The 20,027-nt window shown below is 46.9% G+C and overlaps 1 protein-coding gene across 1 annotated transcript; it reads right to left on the bottom strand.

The window, feature by feature from the left end:
* Window positions 1–7,746: 7,746 nt before the first annotated feature.
* On the bottom strand, window positions 7,747–8,730 carry LOC146757485 (olfactory receptor 14C36-like). Its single transcript, XM_085520668.1, has one exon. The coding sequence runs from the start codon at window positions 8,710–8,712 to the stop codon at window positions 7,747–7,749; it is 966 nt and encodes a 321-aa protein (XP_085376794.1). The 5' UTR covers window positions 8,713–8,730.
* Between the last annotated feature and the right edge of the window lie 11,297 nt (window positions 8,731–20,027).

Genomic DNA, 20,027 nt, shown 5'->3' with positions numbered 1-20,027 from the left:
TAAGCACAGCTCACTCCTCTGTCTTCAACAGATCAGCTTTCTGCACTCTTTATTTCTGTGGCTGGCGTTGTAGAGCACAGCAGCAGCAAGGCCACGAACACGTCCACAACCAGGTACGTGAACATGAGTGACTTTAATGGCTAGAATAACATTGCTGTTAGTATTAATAAGGCAGTGGTCACGCGTGTGTGCTGGAGCTCAGGGATAGGTTTATTCTTGCCTGTTAAGCTTTTCCCTTATTGACACCCACCCATCCTCTCTTGTTTCTCTTCCCTTTCAGTTGTTTGAAAGCTCCCTGACTGTTTCCCAATTGATTCTTGCAGGACTCGGAGGGTTTTGAGTATCAGACTTGGGAGACAGTGAAGAAACCCAAGGCAAGTGCTGCTCAGCTGAGCAAGAAAGCCAAGAAGGAAAGCAAAAAGAAACGATAAGGGCTTGAGCAGGAAGGCACAAAGGACAGCAGAATCGCCTGGATTGCGTCCTCACAGGTGCACCAAAGGACACACACTGCGTGGTGCGTTTTTCAGGCCTGGCCATGCTTTCCCTTTCATGGACTCCAGAGGGGAACTAAGGAAGCTGTGTCTTTAATCATTACCAGTATCCCGCCTTTTTGATTTCATATTGAAATGTATTTTGGATGCATTTAGCTTCTCTTTGTTGTAAATAAAAGTGAAACAAATATTTGATAAGTGTTTCTGCCTCTTTCAGTAGCTGCTCAATACAGTGCCTGGCTCGGGCTGGCAATTGCAGGGCCATGAAGTGTTCGGCTTCACATCCCTCCTGGAATCACAGAATCACAGAATTGTAGGGGCTAGAAGGGACCTCTAGAGATCATCGAGTCCAACCCCTCTGCAAAAGCAGGCTCCATATACCACAGCTCCAAACCAATTACATGATCCTGAAGCAGTCCGCGTTCCACGACAAAAGCAGCTCCATTTTGTTTAATCTTTCCACTATTTTGACAATGGCTGAAGTATACAGATTAACTTCTGTAGCGCTTATAAATAATTCAAGTTCCTGAAGCCTGCCAATTAGTTCATTCACAAAGGGTTTCCTGTCCCCTTTGCCATATACTAATGCAAGTGCACTGGCATGCTTTTCTGGAGCTGCTTTTGTAAAGTCACGCCACATTTGTCGTGGAACGTGGACTGCTTCAGGATCATGTAATTGGTTTGGATCGTTACGATTGAACTGGGGGCTGTATAGCATTTCCACCAGAGCATTTTCTCTCAAAAATTGGATACCTTTCTCTATATCAGTCCATTTCTTTCCATCAGGCTCCAAGTCCCGTTTAAAGGGGAATCTATCTCTTACTGCTATCAACATCCGCTTCCAGAGGGTGTAGGGCTGATTTTGGCATGTGCCAATACCTCTGTCCACACGTGAGTCCCTGGAAATGCTACCCAATTGGCGAGCTTCACTGCCATCGAGCCACGCACTATTGGCACCATTGTCCCAGCAGCGAAGTAACCAAGTGACCATATTTTCTTTTGGCTGACGTGTGAAATCCTTCCTTAGATCTCGAATTTCACTCAGTTTAAAAGATCAATCAATAATGGTCGTTATACTTTGCTCACCTTTTGCTCTATCAAGAGTCCCAGGTGTTGATGGTGGCAACTGTGTTGATGAGGCTGCCCCATCTCTAAGTTTGGACTCAAGAAATTCTCGTAAAGAAAATCTGGCTTTTGGCTCCTCTTCTGACTCTGACCCTGACCCTGGCGCTTGTGTTATTTCCTCCAGGTAACCCTCCTTCTTTTTCCTCTCTCCAAACTTCCTCTGCTCCTCTAACTTCTTCTGCTCCTCTAACATCTTCTTGTACCCCTCTAACATCCTCTGCTCCTCCAACTTCCTCTGGTCTTCTGAGTCCCCCTGCTCTCCTGAGTCCCCTGCTCTCCTGAGTCCTGCTCTACTAACTCCCTCCGCTCTTCCAACTCCTTCTGCATTTTCTCTAACTGAGTTGAAACTCGTTTTGTCTTTCGCCCTCTTACAGGGGCAACCAACATTGTATCTGGTGTCCCTGATAGTTGGTCCAATTGGACTACATGTGTCCCCGGTGGCTGGTCAGATTGAACTACATGCGCCCCCAGTGGCTGGCCAAATTGGACTACATGTGCCCCCAACGGCTGGTCAAATTGGACTACATGTGCCCCCAATGGCTGGTCAAATTGGACTACATGTGCCCCTGGTAGTTGGTTACATACATTCAGCTCACCCCGGAGGGCACATAGCTGGTCTCGGAGAGCGTTCCGCTCGAACTGGACGGCACTGAGCTCAGTCTGGAGGCTGTTGTAGTTGGACTGGAGAGTGTTGTACCCGAACCGGAGGACGTTATGCTCGGCCTGGAGGGCAGTGTGCTCAGTCTGGAGAGTGTTGAGCTCGGTCCGGAGGGCATTGTGGTCAGTCTGGAGAGTGTTGTGCTCGGACTGGACAGCATTATGCTCGGACTGAAGAGTGTTGTGCTCGGACTGGAGGGTGTCGCAGTTGGGTTGGAAGGCATCGTGCTTGGCCTGGAGGGTGCCGCTCTCAGACTGGAGGGCGTCATACTTGGACTGGAGAGTGTTGTGCTCGGTCTGGAGGGCATTGTGCTCGGTCCGGAGGGCATCGCGCTCAGTCTGGAGAGTGTTGTACTCGGACAGGAGGGCGCTGTGCTCGGACTGGAGAGTGTTGTGCTCGGACTGGAGGGCGCCGTGCTCGGACTGGAGAGTGTCGTGCTCGGACCGGAGGGCGCCGTGCTCGGACTGGAGAGTGTCGTGCTCGGACCGGAGGGCGCTGTGCTCGGACTGGAGAGTGTTGAGTTGGGATTGCAGGGAGCTTTTCTCATTTCGGAGAGCCTCTCCCTCATACCACAAGGTGTCTCTTTGATATAGGAGATCTTTTCTCTCAGCTTCAATAGCTTTTTCTCTCTCTACCTTCTCATCCCAAAGTTTTTCTGCCTCAGCTCTAAGACTCTCCTTCTCGGCCCTGAGACTCTGTCTCTCAGCTTCAAAAACTTCCCTCTCAGGAATGGTATTGAATAAGGCCCAATAAGCATTAGCTAGGCCCAAAATCATTTGTGCCTCCTGAGATCTGCCTGAGCCACGACATTCCTGCCTCAAATATGCAATCAAACTCTCAGGATTCTTCAAGTGTTCAGGAGTGAAGCTCCATAACACTGAAGATGTCTGTCCTTTGAGAATCTCTTCAAAGCCTCTCCACACTCCCTGCCACTCAGTATTCTCTGGTTCTAGAGAAGACTTCCTCCAGATGTTATAAATCCAGATACTGAGTGAGATTATTACAATAATCAACAGTAAGATCAGGGAGATTAAGAATGTGGCCCACTGATCATTCAAAAACTGCATAAAGGATTCATAGAAAGAAAGAGGAGCATGCTTAAAAATCACCATTTCTGTATAATTAGTTGCATTAGTTGCTCCCTCTGGAGCTGTACGCAGATACGAAGTGAGCATTGCTAACCATGCTTTCAATCCATTATACAATTGTATAGCTCCATAAGAAAAAGTGGCTAGCTTAAACATGACCCAATATGTTCGGAGCATCTCAAAAAAGGAACCAATGGCACACAGTCCCTGGTAAAACAAATTTAGTAGAGAAAACATTTTTTTTTTTTCCTTTTTTTTTCTTCAATAGAGAGAAAAAAGTAAAAGAAAACAAAGCTCAACAATGTTTATAAAATATACCAGAGTATTGGCACTCCGCCTGGACTTTTCAAGGTCAAGCTCGCAGGTGCAGAATCGCAAAACTAAGATAGCTCCTTAACAGGGAAAAAAACTTGTAGCTCTGTTAAAAGCTAAAAGAGCAACAGAAGAAAACACAGAAAAACAGCAACTCAATATGCCCGCATTCTCCACCAAAATCTGTCACGGTTTGAACGAAAAAATCCACCTGCGTCTGTGACAGGGGCCGTGGGCCCCGGAGGGGCCCTAGGCCGAAAGGAAAGAGTTAATTAGGAAAAGAAAACAGCGGCAACCATCTAAGGAGGCACACTTATTTACTAAATACTATCTCGAAATACCGGATAACACAATATAATACAATATAATTGAAAATTGAAAATTGAGCTAATGAATCAAGCAAAATAGGAGAGAGAATGAGTCCCGTAACCGAGAGGCCTACTGTGAAATCTAGGCGAACGGCTGAAGGCTCCCACACACTCCCCTGAACGCCAGAACTCGAAAGACGTCAGTCTAGTCTGCGACAGAGTTAATATAGAGTCCAGGTCCCGTGACCTATCGTGTTGCTCTCTGGGAGATGTAGTCTTCTTCTGTAAGTTGCAGATTCAGTAAAATTATTCATGCTTAATATGATGTTATGATGTGGAATACTGATAGAAAAATTACAAAATTATTAAACCATGACACTGATTGAACAAATGAACTGAACTGCTTGTTAAATATGATTAATCGGTCGTTAAATCAAACCCTTTTTCAGCCTAAGAGAAAACGGGGGAAATGTAGAGAGTGTTTTTTACAGCTAGTTAGCTGAGAAGGGTCGTAAACACGGTGCAGCTAAGCAAGCAGCCGTAACACCTGCAAGGACAGCAAGAACAACAGGATGCCCTGGGATGGTGAGAAACTAGCCATGGTTCTGGGAACTCAGCAAGGGAGTAGGTTTCAGTTGATAACAACAAGGGAGTAGGTTTCAGTTGATAACAACAAGCTGTTAAGATACTTGGGGATGGTATGTAATTGGGAACCAATGATGAGCTCCACTTTTGCAATATGTATGAGCTAATTATCCGTATTATAAAGGTACACGCAGCCAAGGAATAAACGAGATTAGCTGATCATATGTCAATGACAGGTGTGGTCGTTTGCTTTTCTCCCATTGTTCTGCAACAATATACAACATATGCAGTTGCTAACATATATGCACAGATACTAATATGTTGCATATCTGCTTGCAAGTCCAGGAATTGTTGCAGGGGTTTTAAAAGCCACAGGGTTTACTGTAGGAACTGAAGCAGCTGTCGGGCTGTTACAGGCGTTGGAGCAACTGCAGAGCTCATTGCCAGAGCTGGAATCAACACGGGACCTGTGGCTGAAGTTGGAGCAGCCACTGGACTCATTGGAGGGGTTGGAGCGACCGCAGGGCTGTACTTCCTGGCACAGTGCACCTTCCCTGGGAAAAATTTGTTTCATTTCCTTATCACAATACTTGGAACAGCTACAAAACCTGTAGCAGGAGTGACTGCAGAGCTCATTATGAGGGGTGGAGTGACAGTGGGAACTGTTCAGAGCTTGGAGCATCTGCAGGACATGTAGCAGAAACTTGTAGCTCCTTCCTATGAATATGTAGATGAGTTCATATAGATTTGTTGAATATGTATGAGATTGACTTTGAATTATGTAAAAATTCTGCATGCTAGTGTGCAAGACAGGAAGAGTGATTCCCCTTTGCACCCTGCTCTGAATAAACACATCTCTGCTTTATAACCTAACCCTGGGTTATAGAGTTTGATTCCAGAAGTCAGCTTGGTGATCCAGATGGGACAAGCCTGTTCAAAGACAGGAAAGCAATCCAGCCAATAACTGATCATTTTCAGAAACTCAGGTTTTTGATGGAGTGTTTAATCAAAAATACAACGCAGCCATCCTCCTGGTTAGAAAACTGTACAGGAACTACTAGATACTACAAGATTCAAGGACTATCAACAGAACAGTGGAGAACTTATATCCATTGGTACCATATCCGTATACACTGCTTACAAAATTATCAGTGGAATTGGCATGGTCCCTCTTGTGCCATCCCATGGCACCCAGACTGTGTTGCTGCAAGGGTTGGACTGAGGCACCAGCTCTGTCAGCCTCATCTCAAGTTTGTTGTATGACAGCAGCGTCTCCCGGTGGTGGGTGATGAGGTCGTAGAGGCTGTCAAATTCTCAGCTGTCAGTCAGAAAGAAACTGTGGATGCTGGTGTCCTGCTGCCTGTGGATGTGACAATACTGCACTTTCCTATTACGCCAGATGGACAGAATGCATTCCCCAATGAGTTTTTAGTTCTTCCTGACAAGAAAGGAGACATCAGGTGCCCCCATCTCAGTGCAGTACTCTGTCAGCAGCCACTCAGCAATGTGCCGCCCACCACACCCTGCTCCCAGCCTGCCATGGAACCATTCCCATGGGAGATGCAGCTCTATGTTCAAGCTCACCTCCTTTTGCACAGCTCATCTCCCCCAGACATCTCCCCCTGTTGTCCTGACCAGTACAATACAGAGTGGGTTCCATGCACAAGTGATGGGGTCTTAAACCATTTGGCAATCCACCTTCTGCTCATCTGCCACCATTTGTCTCCTGTATCAGGAGAAAGCCGCTTAAGGCAACAGAGCCTGTAAATCGCTATATTTACTGCTCTCTCCAATGCCTGAGGTGGATGCCAAAACCCCTCCTGCATTCCCCATGGCCTCGGGTAACCATACAGTTTGCCTCTCAAGACAGGGTGAAAGAGCTACCAGGACTACAGGGAATTTCTCCCTATGCAGTGAGACCTTGAATGTCATGGAAGATTCAGCAGGAAACTATTTGAGATTGGGAATCTGTAGAGCAGATCTCTGGTGCTGTTGCGGCCTGTGGGAAGATCTTACAGTCCACTCTCCCATCTTACTGGGGAGGTACCTGTGTGCTTGCTCAACGAGCTCTACCATTCACCCTGGCATTCACGAAGGGGATGTCACACACCCCCAGAAGGAACAAAAGGAGCTTAGGGTTCTCATTTGATAATGCTGTATATAGATATAGATTTGATGGGAATGCTCAGAGGTTTCTCTGATAAATTTAAGGCAAGAAATCCAATTGCTGCAGGGTTTGAATCACTGTCCTGGTGGGTGACAATTAACAACAATGTGGACTGGATTAACTACATCTCTTAAAACAACAAAAGGGAGAATCTGGTCTACAGGCAATATGGGAACATACTAAACTATTTCATCAAGTATCGATAGATGATACTTTATTTGGATTTACCAAATTGTGTGAAAAACTTACTTCTTGGCTACCACAGTTTGCATGGATGAAGCAGCTCTTTGTTGCTTTGTATTACTGCAGTCATCTTGCTTGTTTTAATGTACGTTGAAATGAGGTGTGCATTACAGCAGTGTAAAACCAGTGGGAATAGCTGTGAAGAATAGAAAAAGCACAAGCTAAGACAGAAAGTGGAGAGCGGAAGTTATTTGAAATCTTCCCTTTCCCGGAATGTACTAATCTAGCAAAAGTATTTGCAAAGTCTAAGAAAAGGGGGATAGAGTTTGAACAAGGGGACAATCTAAGGCTCAACTATAGCAGAGGGGCTTGGGTAAGCAGGATGTCAGATCAGATAAGAAAAGAATATTTTGAAACTCCATTGTCAGCGTTATGGGGAACACTGGGCAAGGGACCAGCTGGAAACTGTTGCAGGCTGAAGTCAACACACAATTTGATGAACAGCTGTGTGCTTCCTGCTGGATTGTGGGTTTCTGAGAACATCCGACCCCAACAGCTCCAGAAATGTCTCACAAGAAGGAGGACAGACAGAGTAACTGCACGTCCTTTATTCTTTTAAGGTTCACAGAGAGCCTGGTTCATTATGCACAGTGTATCTGGGCTACAATACAAAGGTAAACGCTGAATAAGAATTGGTTTTAATAATGAAGTTTTAGTGAAAAACATTACAGTATTTAAAAACATCATAATAAGCAGAATAAATTACACATACTAAGTGGCATGAAACAAACAAACAATGAGAGAGAGAGCGACTCTGTAAAAAGCTGCATTACAAGTCATAAATTCCAAAAGACAGGCAATTCACTGCATATGAAAAACATCTGGTAATCACTTTCCTCACAGCATCCTTGACCTCCCTGTTCCTCATGCTGTAGATGAGGGGGTTTACTGCTGGTGGCACAGCTGAGTACAGAACTGCCACCATCAGGTCCACGGATGGAGAGGAGACAGAGGGTGCCTTCGGATAGGCATAAAACCCAGTGATGGTAAGTAGGGAGACCACAGCCAGGTGAGGGAGGCACGTGGAGAAGGCTTTGTGCCTTCCCTGCTCAGAGGGCATCCGCAGCACGGCCATGAAGATTTGTACATAGGACACAAATATGAAAACAAAGCACCCAAAAACTAAACCGATACTAAAATTGAGGAACACAACTTCCCTGAGATTTGATTCTGAGCAGGAGAGCTTGAGGATCTGGGGGATTTCACAGAAAAACTGGTTGACAACATTCCCTTGGCAGAGAGGCAGTGAAAACGTACTGGCAGTGTGCAGCAGGGAATAGAGAACCCCAGTGCCCCAGGCAGTTGCTGCCATGGTGGCACAAGCTCTGCTGTCCATCAAGGTCCCGTAGTGCAGGGGCTTGCAGATGGCAACGTAGCGGTCATAGCACATGATGGTGAGAAGGGAATACTCTGCTGAGAGGAAGAAGGAGAAGAAAAAGAGCTGTGCAGCACATCCTGTGTAGGAGATGGCCCTGGTGTCCCAGAGGGTGTTGGCCATGGCTTTGGGGAGAGTGGTGGAGATGCAGCCCAGGTCGAGGAGGGCCAGGTTGAGGAGGAAGAAGTACATGGGGGTGTGCAGGCGGCGGTCGCAGGCTACGGCTGTGCTGATGAGGCCGTTGCCCAGGAGGGCAGCCAGGTAGATGCCCAGGAAGAGCCAGAAGTGCAGGAGCTGCAGCTGCCGCGTGTCTGCCAACGGCAGCAGGAGGAACTCGCTGATGGAGCTGCTGTTGGGCATCTGCTGTTGTTGGGCTTTGAGTCCTGCTCAGAGTGCAGAAGATAATGACAAGTCCATACCATTCTCAGACACACTCCTCCTGCTGTACTGTGAAATGTTTTCATTTACCTTTGGGTAATTTTCATTTAACTCCATAACTTGAATTTATATTCATGAGCTTCACCATCCCTAAAGAAATAGAAGATTAAGGAGCTCTTACTTTTTCTCATTTCATAATCATATCCCAGACTCCTGAATATTTTCCACTTGGTAACTGTTTACATGTCTCATATCTTCACTCCAACTGTTCTTAGTGCCCCCAACACCAGCCTCTTCGCACTTCAATATGTTTTAGTCAAATATGCCTGTTTGCAGGATAAGTGCACTATTGAAGTCTGCAGAAAACAAGAAAAACATGAACTGATTCTTTCCTTTTAGAAACGAGAGGCTGAAAGCACAACCTGTGTGGCTGTTCACAAAACAAGCAATTGATTAAAGAAATATTTGGGAGTAACATAGCTGTGTTTTAAATTTTACAGCCTCTATTAGATTTCCACCTCCAGTCCTTTCTGCCTTCCCTCAGATTAAGATATGGAAAATCCCTTCCTTGGCTCTCCTCTTGCAAAGGGCCTTCACAAACATTCAGTAGTGCAGTGGAGCTGTGATCCCCTGCGCCGGGCAGCAGCTGTGGCAGCACAAGTCCTGCCGGGGGGCTCCTTCCCCCCACACAACTCCCCTCAGTGCCCTGGGCAGCTCTGCAGGCAGGCTGAGTGCAGACACTCAGGGCTGTGCTCTGACACTGCAGCACGGAAGCCCTCGGGAGGAGCAGAAGGCTTTTTCCACAGTAAAGAAACATGCAGTGCCTGCAGCCATATCTTCTACGGGATGTCCCTGGTTTGGTTAACCCTCTATGAAAAGCAGCTGCATGGTCAGCAGTGAGACTTACCTTTTCATGGTCTGTGAGCAATGTTCCTGCTGTGTGCCCACAGCCTGCTCACACCGTACACATCCTGTAAGCTCTCTCCCCTTTCTCTCCTCTCCTTCTGTCAGCTGCAGGCTGTGCTGTGCACCAGAGCTGCTCCTGGGCACAACTTTCTGTCTGCAGCACTGTCCACTTGTATGAGCTCCCTGTGTCCCAGGAGCCCAGCCCAGCTCAGCAGCAGAGGATGTCATACTTTATCCTTCCCACTCGTCTCCCCTGAGATGTCCCTGTGTCCTCTTTGCCATCAGATCCTGGAGAACAGCCACATCATGATTGTACTTTGAAATCTGATGAATTAATCACCAAATGTACTGTGGTCAGTGACTGATTCCAGACCTGATACCTGAGATCCTGTGATGAAACAAAATGGGCATACAGGCAAGGACAGAGAGAGGTGGACTTCCCCTGTGCAGGGCAGTGATTTAACTGAGGCAGTGCAGGAGTCTCATCCCTAATGGGAAACCCTGGGGCTGAAATGGAATTCAGCTCCCCATGGACACACAGTATCATTGGGATTCCTCTGGTTCAGCTCAGATGTACACAAGGAGTTGCCTGCATGTGAGCTCCTGCTCTGAGTCCTCGGTCCTTCAGCAGGGATGCAGCTGCTCACACACAGACACTGGGTGATGACCAAGGTGCCTGGGCTGCTCCTGATGTGTGCCAGTGCTTATAAAATGTGTGGGAAATCCCTGGGACAGAAACCTCTTTCCTGAACATCAGCTGCGGGGCAGAGAGGGAATAGAGGTATTATCGACCATCCTGAATGACAACAGACCCCAGCGTTTAGGGCACTTCATGGTGCCTTTGTCTCCAACTCCACTGAGAATGCAGAGTTACACAGCTGACTAAATGGATGAGCTCACAAAAGAAGAGCCAGATCTTTCTCTGTTCTCCATCTGCGGCATATTCTGGAGCTCAAGGCAATACAAAGATAACATACATCTTTATTCTTCAACAGACATAACCTCAGTTTTCGGTGGGCTCTCAAGTGAATGGCTTCAGAAGCAGCCTAGTGTCTCCGGGCTCCACCACACACTCACATGCAACTGTAAATGCAGCACAGGGCCTTCAGGAAAGCTATGCCTGAGGTGTGTCTGTGCTGCTATGTCAACTCCAAGACCCACAAGGGATCTAAAGCCTGTGTGCCACCTTCTGCACACTAATGCCGTGGATGAGCTATCCAGTCAGGCTCTGTCCAGTGATGCTTTCCAATGAGGATGTTTACTTCTGTATTTTTGCACTAATGAAAACAACAAGACTTGAGGAGCTAGAAATCTTTGTAGGGTTACATGCCTGAGCTCTTCTTTGGACCACAGTGGCACAGTTGAATGGCTTCCACAACTGCACTGTAGAACAAGGGGTATACAGATTCTTTATCATGGATTGGCGAGGAGACAAGGAAGGGCTACTGCCCTCTGTGAGAGTGCACAGAGCTCTGCCTGGGGATGGCACAGCAGCCAGGTCAGAGCTAATGGAAATGGCCAACAGAGGAGGCCAACAGTGCCTGTTCCTGTCTTCCTGATCAGGGAGAGCAAGTGGAAGGTGCCCTCTACAAACAGATGGGAGTCTCATGTTTCAGGCCCTTGTCCCCTTTGGGGGCCTTTTTCACTCCAGTATCTGCAGCAGGGACAGCACAGCAGGGCATGTGGCATCCAGCAGATCCTTAGAGAGCAAAGATGGCCGCTTCTTGACCAAGCCATGGAGGAAGCAAAGAGGAGAGGTGCTCTGCTGGATCTCATACTCTCCAGCATGGAAGGTCTGGTGGGAATTGTGAAGGTGAAAGGGGCATCAGGACATGTGCAAGATGCAAATGGGTCTCTTATTTATTTATTTATTTATTTATTTATTTTTGTAGGCTGTAAGCTTAAAAGATGATTATTAATGTCAATTAAACTGAAACAAAGAATTGAAGACAAAGATAGAAATCAATGAAAATGTATTAACCCTTCTCAAGATGAGAAGTTCTCATGAGTCTTGTTCCTTTTTTAGTTGTAAATATGAGTCTTTGATGGGATTTTGTGTTTTTTATTTTTTATTTTTTTCCTTGCTATTCAGGTGTCTTCAGGTTCAGGGACACAGACAGTGGTGCCATTGCCAATGCCATGTGACTAAAGTCCAGTGTCTGCCGCTGCTCTTCCCTGCTGCCTATATGATGTCCCTCATCCACCAGGTGTTTTCAGCTCTCCTAAATAAATGGCCGTGGTTAAGGGCTTGTTTTCAGCAGGCCGTTTGGGCACACACTCCTGCCACTGCTTTCTTGATTTCCACATCCCTTGCTCTTTGTTCAGTCAGATACATCCCAGTTATCTGTCTGATTTCTGACTTACAGGGAGATTACTGGAATTTGCTCCATTCCTCAAAAGTCTGATGTACTTTGTTGTCAATCCTTCACAGTAATTCTATCTATCCCATCCTATCTGCGTCTAAATCATTTCTTGAACAAATATTCCCTATGAAAGGAAAACCTCAGCAGATGCAGCTTGGACATGGCATGCAGTTGATCACTATGTTTTACTGTTAATTCATTTGCATCACCTTTCCTTCAGTTTGCTGGCCAAAAAAAAAAAAAAAAAAGAAGAGTAATTTTTACTTTTCTATATGCAGCTGGTTCTCTGTGGAAAGCCAGTGGGAGTTGGTGCAAAGGAGGTTTAATACTGAGCGGGTGACAGCAGAGGAGAAGAGTGATGTGAGGAAAAGAGATGTAAGTCCCATGGGGCCAATGTGAGTAGAAAGGGGGTGGGGATGTAGAGGAGCTTTGTCAACACAGTAACAGAATAGAACTCGTTGGGACATCCTGGATTGGTATCAGTTGCACAGTGCTGTTTTAATGTCTTGATTAAACCAAAATATAAATAAATAGACAATAAATGTCTGCTGGATTCTTCCTCTTTAAGCTCTCTCCAGGTATCTCTCCATTTTGCTGAACAAGTTCTAAAAACCTGAAGAAGAGAACAGGAAAGCACAAGGCACAGGAGACTCTTTGGTTATAATGGGCCCCTGGGCACATTTGCTGCTGAGTCCATCAACCTCCAGTGCAGAGAGAAGTTTGCACAAAGTGCTCAACAAGACAAAGTCAGAAGCAACAGTGAAGTTTCTTGGAGTATTAATGGGCCCACTGAGGGCCATTAGCAAGCAAGCTTCCCAAGGCACTAGTTAGAGCAGATAATTGTAAACCATGACTCCAGTCAGGTAAAGGCACTGGCATGGTGGCTCTGATGCTAAGAAAATCCTCCTTTGTCTTAAGAAGCAAACAGGACAAGCCCTGATTCCCAGACCCTTGGCAGGGAGGTCCTGTCTCTCATGTTGGCTCAGGGCCCTTCCTGGGGCAGTGGGATGGAGGTCTGTATGATGTTAAATGAAAGACATGGGGACAGAGATCCCAGGCTCTGCATTGGGTACAATGTTAATGTCAAGTTCATGTCCCATGTGTGCCCTGTGTCTCATCACAGGATGTGGGGTGTGAGAAGGGCCCCATCTAAACAAGCAGTCAATCACAGTGAAACTCTGAACTTCAGATCTCTCAGTTCCAGTGCCCTCCTGTGCACACCCTCCCATCGCTTGATGTCCTTTATGTTCTGCATTGGTCAGAAGTGCACCTAGTGCATCGCGGTGAGTCTGTAGCAATGCAGAGCAAAGAGGGACAACCCTTTCCCTCACCCAGTTGGCAATAAATTCCCTGATGCACTCCAGGGGACCGTTAGCTTTCCTGGCTGCCTGGGCACATTGCTGACTCACTTCCAATTTGATGTTGACCAGGACCCCCAGTCCTTTTCAGTCAGAGCGTTCTCCAGTGTCCCTTATACATTCTGTGTTTATGTCCAGGTTTGCACCTACCCAGTTGCACAATTAGGCACTTGTTCTTGTTTGACATTATTCACTTGGTGCTTAGTACCAACTGGTACCCACTTCTCTGACTTGTCCACATCTCTCTGCAAGTCCTCTCCACCCTCAGTGGAGGCAGCAGCACCTCCTCATCTGGTATCATCAGCAAACATCAACAAAAAGTCTTGCATGCAAGTCATTCGCAAAAACATGACAGAGAAGTGACAATAAAATGGAGCTCTGGGGAACCCTGCTAGTGACCATCTACCAGCCTGTTGGAACCCATTGACTCTAATCCTTTGGGCCTGACCTACCAGCCAACATCTCACCCACCACATTCTGTTTCTGTCTAGCCGTATGCAGGACGTTCTGTCCAGAAGGGTTCTGTGAGAAATAGTCTTAAAAGCTCTACTAAAATTCTCAAGGATAACATCAACTGTCAACCCTTGGTCAACCAATTCACTAACATTGTCATAAAAAGAGCTATAGTTAAACAGGACCTTCCCCTCGGGAACTTGTGTTGGCTGTGACCAATGACACAATTGTCCTTCAGGTGATTTTCAATCACTCCCACCATCACTTTCTCCATAATTTTACCAGGCACTGGAGTGAGACTGACAAGTCCATAGTTGCCCCTGTCATCTTTGTTGCTCTTCCTTACAATGAGACAACATTTGCCAGCTTCCCGTCAACTGGTATGACCCTAGATTTATTTACATGCCATTGAAATGCGAGCCCAGAGCATACTAAGGTGTCATCATTGTAAGGACATAGATGTGTCAGAGCTTTGCAGTGCCTTGAACTCTAGAGTATAAAACAGATGGAGCATAGAGAAAGACTGGCTTCTTCTGTTGGTTAGCAGAATAACACTACATGATACATGGGGTCTCTGCTCTGCTGGGAGTGTGGATGTGCCTGAAGTTAGCAAGGCCTTGCTTAGGAATCTTGACAGGCTGGAGAGCTGGGCTGAAGCTAATGGGATGAGGTTCACCAAGACCAAGTGCCACATCCTGAACTTTGGGACCTGGAATGGACTGCCCAGTGTTGGGGTGGTGGATTCACTGACCCTGGAGGAGTTCAAGGAATGACTGGTTGTTGTGTTGAGGGACATGGATTAGTGGGAGCTATTCGTGATAGGTGACCAGCTGGAGTGGATGATCTTTTAGGTCTTTTCCAACCTTGGTGATTCTATGATTCTATGATATCCTGTCCTTGTATGAGTGCCCTCTTTGAGCAAACACTCTCTGGGAGGACTCAGCACATGTCTGGAATTAGTCACTGACCACTTGAAATCTGGTGTTTAATTCAACAGATTTTAATGTACTGTCATGATGCTGTTGTCTTTCAGGAGCGGTTGGCCATTAATACCCCGGGACACCACAGGGGAGATGAGTGGGAAGGATAAAAAATGACATCATCTGTTACTGATATGGACTTGGCTCCTCAGATACATGGAGCTCATAAATGTGGGCAATGTTTTAGCTGTGCACAGGTGCATCTCTTGTGCGCAGCACAGCAAGGCTGGGGCTTCATCAGCAGTTGACATGAGGATAGAAGAGAAGGGAGAGAGAGCGTACAGAGTTCACACAGTGTGAGCCTGCTGTGAGCTGACTGCTGGAGCATTGATAACAGACCACAGCATGGTAAGTGTCTAGCAGTAGGCAATGGAGCTTCTTTTCCTGGAGGGATCACCAATCTGGGACACCCCATAGCTGATCTGGCTGCAGGCACCGCATGATTCGTTACTATGTTAAAAGCCTTCTGCTCCAACTGAGGGCTTCTGTGCTGCAGTATCAGACCACAGCCATGAGGGCTGCTTGTCCCAGCACGGCTGCAGGCTGTGCAGCCGGGGCTGCAGGCTGGTGCCCAGGGCTGTCCTGCAGAGCAGGGTCCCTGCTGTGCCCCAGGGGCTGTGTGCCGGGTATGGGACTCTGCCCCCTGCCAGGCTCAGCACTCAGCCTGCCCGGGGAGCTGCCCAGGGTGCTGCGGGGAGACGGGTGGGGGGAAGGAGACCCCAGCAGGGCTTGTGCTGCCACAGCTGCTGCCTGGGGCAGGGGATCACAGCTCCACTGCTCAACAGAATGTTTGTGAATGGTCTTGGCAAGAGGAGAGCGAAGGCAGGGATTTTGCAATTATTTTTCTGAGGGAAAGCAGAAAGGACTGGAGGCAGAAATAGAATAGGGGCTGTAAAATTTAAAACACAGCTATGTTACTCACAAGTATGTTTTCAATCAATTGCTTGTTTTGTGAACAGTGACATAGGTTGTGCTTTCAACCTCTCATTTCTAAAAGGAAAGAATCAGTTTGTTGTTATCTGAAGACTTTAATATTGCACTTACCCTGCAAACAGGCATATTTGTCTAAGACATATTGAAGTGCAAAAAGGCTGGGGCTGGGGGTCTAAGAGAAGCTGGAGTAAAAATATGTGATGAGTAAAGGGCACCTAACAGGAAAGTATTCAGGAGTCTGGGATATGATTATGAAATGAGAAAAAAGTAAGAGCTCCTTAATCTTCTACTTCTGTAGTGACGGTGAAGCTCACGAAAATAAATTGAAGTTATGGAGTTAAATGAAAATTATCCAAAGGTAAATGAAAACATTTCACAGTACAGCAGAAGAACTGTCTCTGAGAATGGTCTGGACTTGTCATTATCTTCTGCACTCTGAGCAGGACTCCAAGCCCAACAACAGCAGATGCCCAACAGCAGCTCCATCAGCGAGTTCCTCCTGCTGTCGTTGGCAGACACGCGGCAGCTGCAGCTCCTGCACTTCTGGCTCTTCCTGGGCATCTACCTGGCTGCCCTCCTGGGCAACGGCCTCATCAGCACAGCCGTAGCCTGCGACCGCCGCCTGCACACCCCCATGTACTTCTTCCTCCTCAACCTGGCCCTCCTCGACCTGGGCTGCATCTCCACCACTCTCCCCAAAGCCATGCCCAACGCCCTCTGGGACACCAGGGCCATCTCCTACACAGGATGTGCTGCACAGATCTTTTTCCTTCTCTTCTTTGCCTCAGCAGAGTATTCCCTTCTCACCATCATGTCCTATGACCGCTACGTTGCTATCTGCAAGCCCCTGCACTACGGGACCTTGATGGACAGCAGAGCTTGTGCCACCATGGCAGCAGCTGCCTGGGGCACTGGGGTTCTCAATTCCCTGCTGCACACTGCCAGTACGTTTTCACTGCCTCTCTGCCAAGGCAATGTTGTCAACCAGTTTTTCTGTGAAATCCCCCAGATCCTCAAGCTGTCCTGCTTAGAATCAAGTCTCAGGGAAGTTGTGTTTCTCATTTTTAGTATCAGTTTAGCCTTTGGGTGCTCTGTTTTCATAGTTGTGTCGTATGTGCAGATCTTCATGGCTGTGCTGAGGATGCCCTCTGAGCAGGGAAGGCACAAAGCCTTCTCCACGTGCCTCCCTCACCTGGCCGTGGTCTCCCTATTTATCATCACTGGCTTTTATGCTTATCTCAATCCCTACTCTGTCTCCTCTCCATCCATGAACCTGATGGTGGCAGTTATGTACTCAGTGGTACTGCCAGCACTGAACCCTATTATCTACAGCATGAGGAACCAGGAAGTCAAGGATGCAGTGAGGAAAGCGATGTCCATATGTGTTTCAAAAACATTGAACTGCCCATCTTTTCTAATTCATGACAAGTAATGCAGCTTTTTACTGTTGCAAACACTTTGTTTTATTTAGTTTTGATCAATTTTTATAATTGTAATGTATTAAATGTTATCCTTTTTTTTTTTTTTGCTAAAATGTAATTATTGAAATAAATTCCTCTTATCTTGTGCCTTTGTTGTGTAGCCCAGAGACACTGTATATAATGAACCAGGCTCTCTGTGAACCTTAACAGAATAAAGGACGTGCAGTGACTTTGTCTGTCCTCCTTCTTGTGAGACATTTATGGAGGTCTTGGGGTTGGATGTGCTCAGAAACCCACAGTCCAGCAGGAAGCAAATAGCTATTCATCAAACTGTGCCGTGACTTCAGCCTGCAACAGCTGATGGGCCATCCCTGGTCTCCTGGCTGGGGTCTGTGTTTTCAGGCTCACATCTGTCAGTGCCTCTGACAGGCCAGCAGCAGCAGCTGATTTGCACGTTGGTTGTCACGTCCCCTCTTCATCATTCCCTGTGAGACCCTGCACAGGACAAGTTCTTGGATATGGGTTATCACATCAGAAGTTTCCAAGCTTCATAGAATCATAGGATCATAGAACTACCCAGGTTGGAAAAGACCTTGAATATCATCAATTCCAAACGCAGCCTAACCATAGTACACTAACTCTAACAACCCTCTGCTAAATCATATCTCTGAGCAGCACATCCAAAAAGCTCTTGAACACATCCAGAGACGATGACTCAACCACCACCCTAGGGACCCTATTCCTGTGTTTAACTACCCTTTCTGTAAAAAGGTGTTTTATAACGTCCAGCCTGAACTTATCCTGGCACAACTTGAGGCCATTTCCCCTCATCCTGTCACTTGTCACCAGTGAGAAGAGAATTGCCCCACTCTCACTGTAAGCCCCCATCAGATCCCTCAGCCTCTCCTCATAGGGTTGATTTTCCAAGCCCTTCACAAGCCTCTTTGCCCTTCTCTGGACCTGCTCCAGTACCTCCATGACTTTATTGTTCTGAGCTGTCCAGAAATGAACACAGTACTCGAGGTGAGGCCTCACCAATGCCGAGTACAGGGGTAGGATGACTTCCCTAGTCCTGCTCACCCCACCATTCCTGATCCAAGCCAGGATGCCATTGGCCCTCTTGGCCACTTGGGCACACTGCTGGCTCATATTCAGCCAACTGTCCATCAGCACACCAAGGTCCCTTTCCATCAGGTAGCTTTCCAGCCACACCTCCCCAAGTCTATATGGTTGCCTGGGGTTGTTGTGACCAAAATGCAGGACCCAACAACTGGTCCCATTGAAGCTCACGCCATTAATCTTGACCCATAGATCCAGCCTATCCAGGTCCCTCTGTAATGCCCTTCTCCCCTCAGGCAAATCAACACTCCCTTCCAACTTGGTATCCTCTACAAACTTACTGAGGGTGCACACAATCCCCTCATCCAGATCATCAGTGAAGAAATATAGAAGATATACAAAATAGCTTCCAAAACCCAAAGATGAACTCAGAGCTGAATATGTACAAAACTTAATTTTGTCAGCTGCAAATTTTATCATGATATAAACCAAGGCCAAACAGCATAGCAAAATAAATACCCGAATCCAGAATCCAGAGTTGACAAATAATGCAGCAGGGAAAGGAAGCAGCAAGCAAGGAGCTGTGCACTGAAGCTTTATGAGAAGGCTCAGCAAGCTCCACAAATAAGTGAACAATCAGCATAATTGCCAGCAGTTCTCCAGCTCCCACGAAGCCCTGTGTTATCTCACTCTGAATAGATGTGCTGTTATCTCAACCCTTGGAGACTCACATCAGGCACCAAAATGACGGTGGTGGTTGAACCCAGCAGGCGGGTCAGCTGCACACAGTGCTCTGTGCACTGCCCCATTCCCAGTGCGATGGGGAGGAGAACTGGGAAAAAAAGTACAACTTGTGTGTTGTAACAAAGCAATTTTCTAAGAGAGATAAAAGGAGAAGAGTAATAGTTATCACTATATATCCGTTGATATGGAATTGTATGTAACAATTGATGCACAAGCACTTGCTCAGCACCACCAGACTGATGCCCAGCTGGACCCTGGGCAGTCAAGAGACTGAGATGAACTCCCAACACTTTCAACACTCCTTCTGCTTGCTGTCAGATGGTACGCAACATCCCTTCAGCCACTTTCAGTCAGCTGTCCTCACTGTTCCCTCCCACTTCCTTGAGCCCTCCACTGACCATGGCCTTGGCTCTGTACAATGATTCTTAGCAGCAGCTGTAAACACCACAGTGTTATCAACGTTTTTTTTCACCTAGAACCAAAAAACTGCACCATAGCATAGATAGTCTGAAGAAAAAAATTCCATCCCAGATGTAACTCATATTCCTGCTTTTCCTCCTCCTCTTGTTCTTCCTGATCAGGAAGCAAGGAACACAATCTGCTGTTCTCCTCTTTGTGCCCTTTCCATCAGTTCTCATCTGGCTCCTCTGCCATCCCCAGGCAGAGCTCAGTGCACTCTCACAGACGGCAGCAGCCATTTCTAATAGTCCTTGGCCATCCGTCATAAAGAATCGGTATCTGCTCTGCTACAGTTCAGAGGTGAGAACCATCCCACCATGTCCCTGAGAGACAAACAAGACCCTAGGCCTGAAAAGGCACAGAGATTTGGAGTTCGCTGAGTGAATGTTTGTGGTCTTCTCATTAGTGTAAAGATTCTTCAGAAAGCATCCCCTTCCAGAAGCATGCTTTGATTTAGCCTGTCTGGGCCTTGCATCTACACCGTGGTACTGATGTTCAGGGCATTGCTCAGAAGCAGCAGCCTGCATGAAAGGAAATGCTCTGTGGTTTTCTCTTGTGTTGTCCCGTTTATTTCCCATGCTACCCGCACTGGTCTACAGGCACTATAGGGCAGCAGGAGGT

This window comes from Coturnix japonica, chromosome 20, assembly GCF_054131305.1.
Source record: "Coturnix japonica strain WE chromosome 20, WE-NBRP24, whole genome shotgun sequence".
NCBI lineage: Eukaryota > Metazoa > Chordata > Aves > Galliformes > Phasianidae > Coturnix > Coturnix japonica.
The sequence above is the reverse complement of the archived record's forward strand: the minus strand, read 5'-3'. Positions and strand labels throughout refer to the sequence as shown.

Bases quoted from the DNA above. Each gene is read 5' to 3' on its own strand.
- LOC146757485 (XM_085520668.1), bottom strand. From the start codon at position 8,712: ATGCCCAACAGCAGCTCCATCAGCGAGTTCCTCCTGCTGCCGTTGGCA.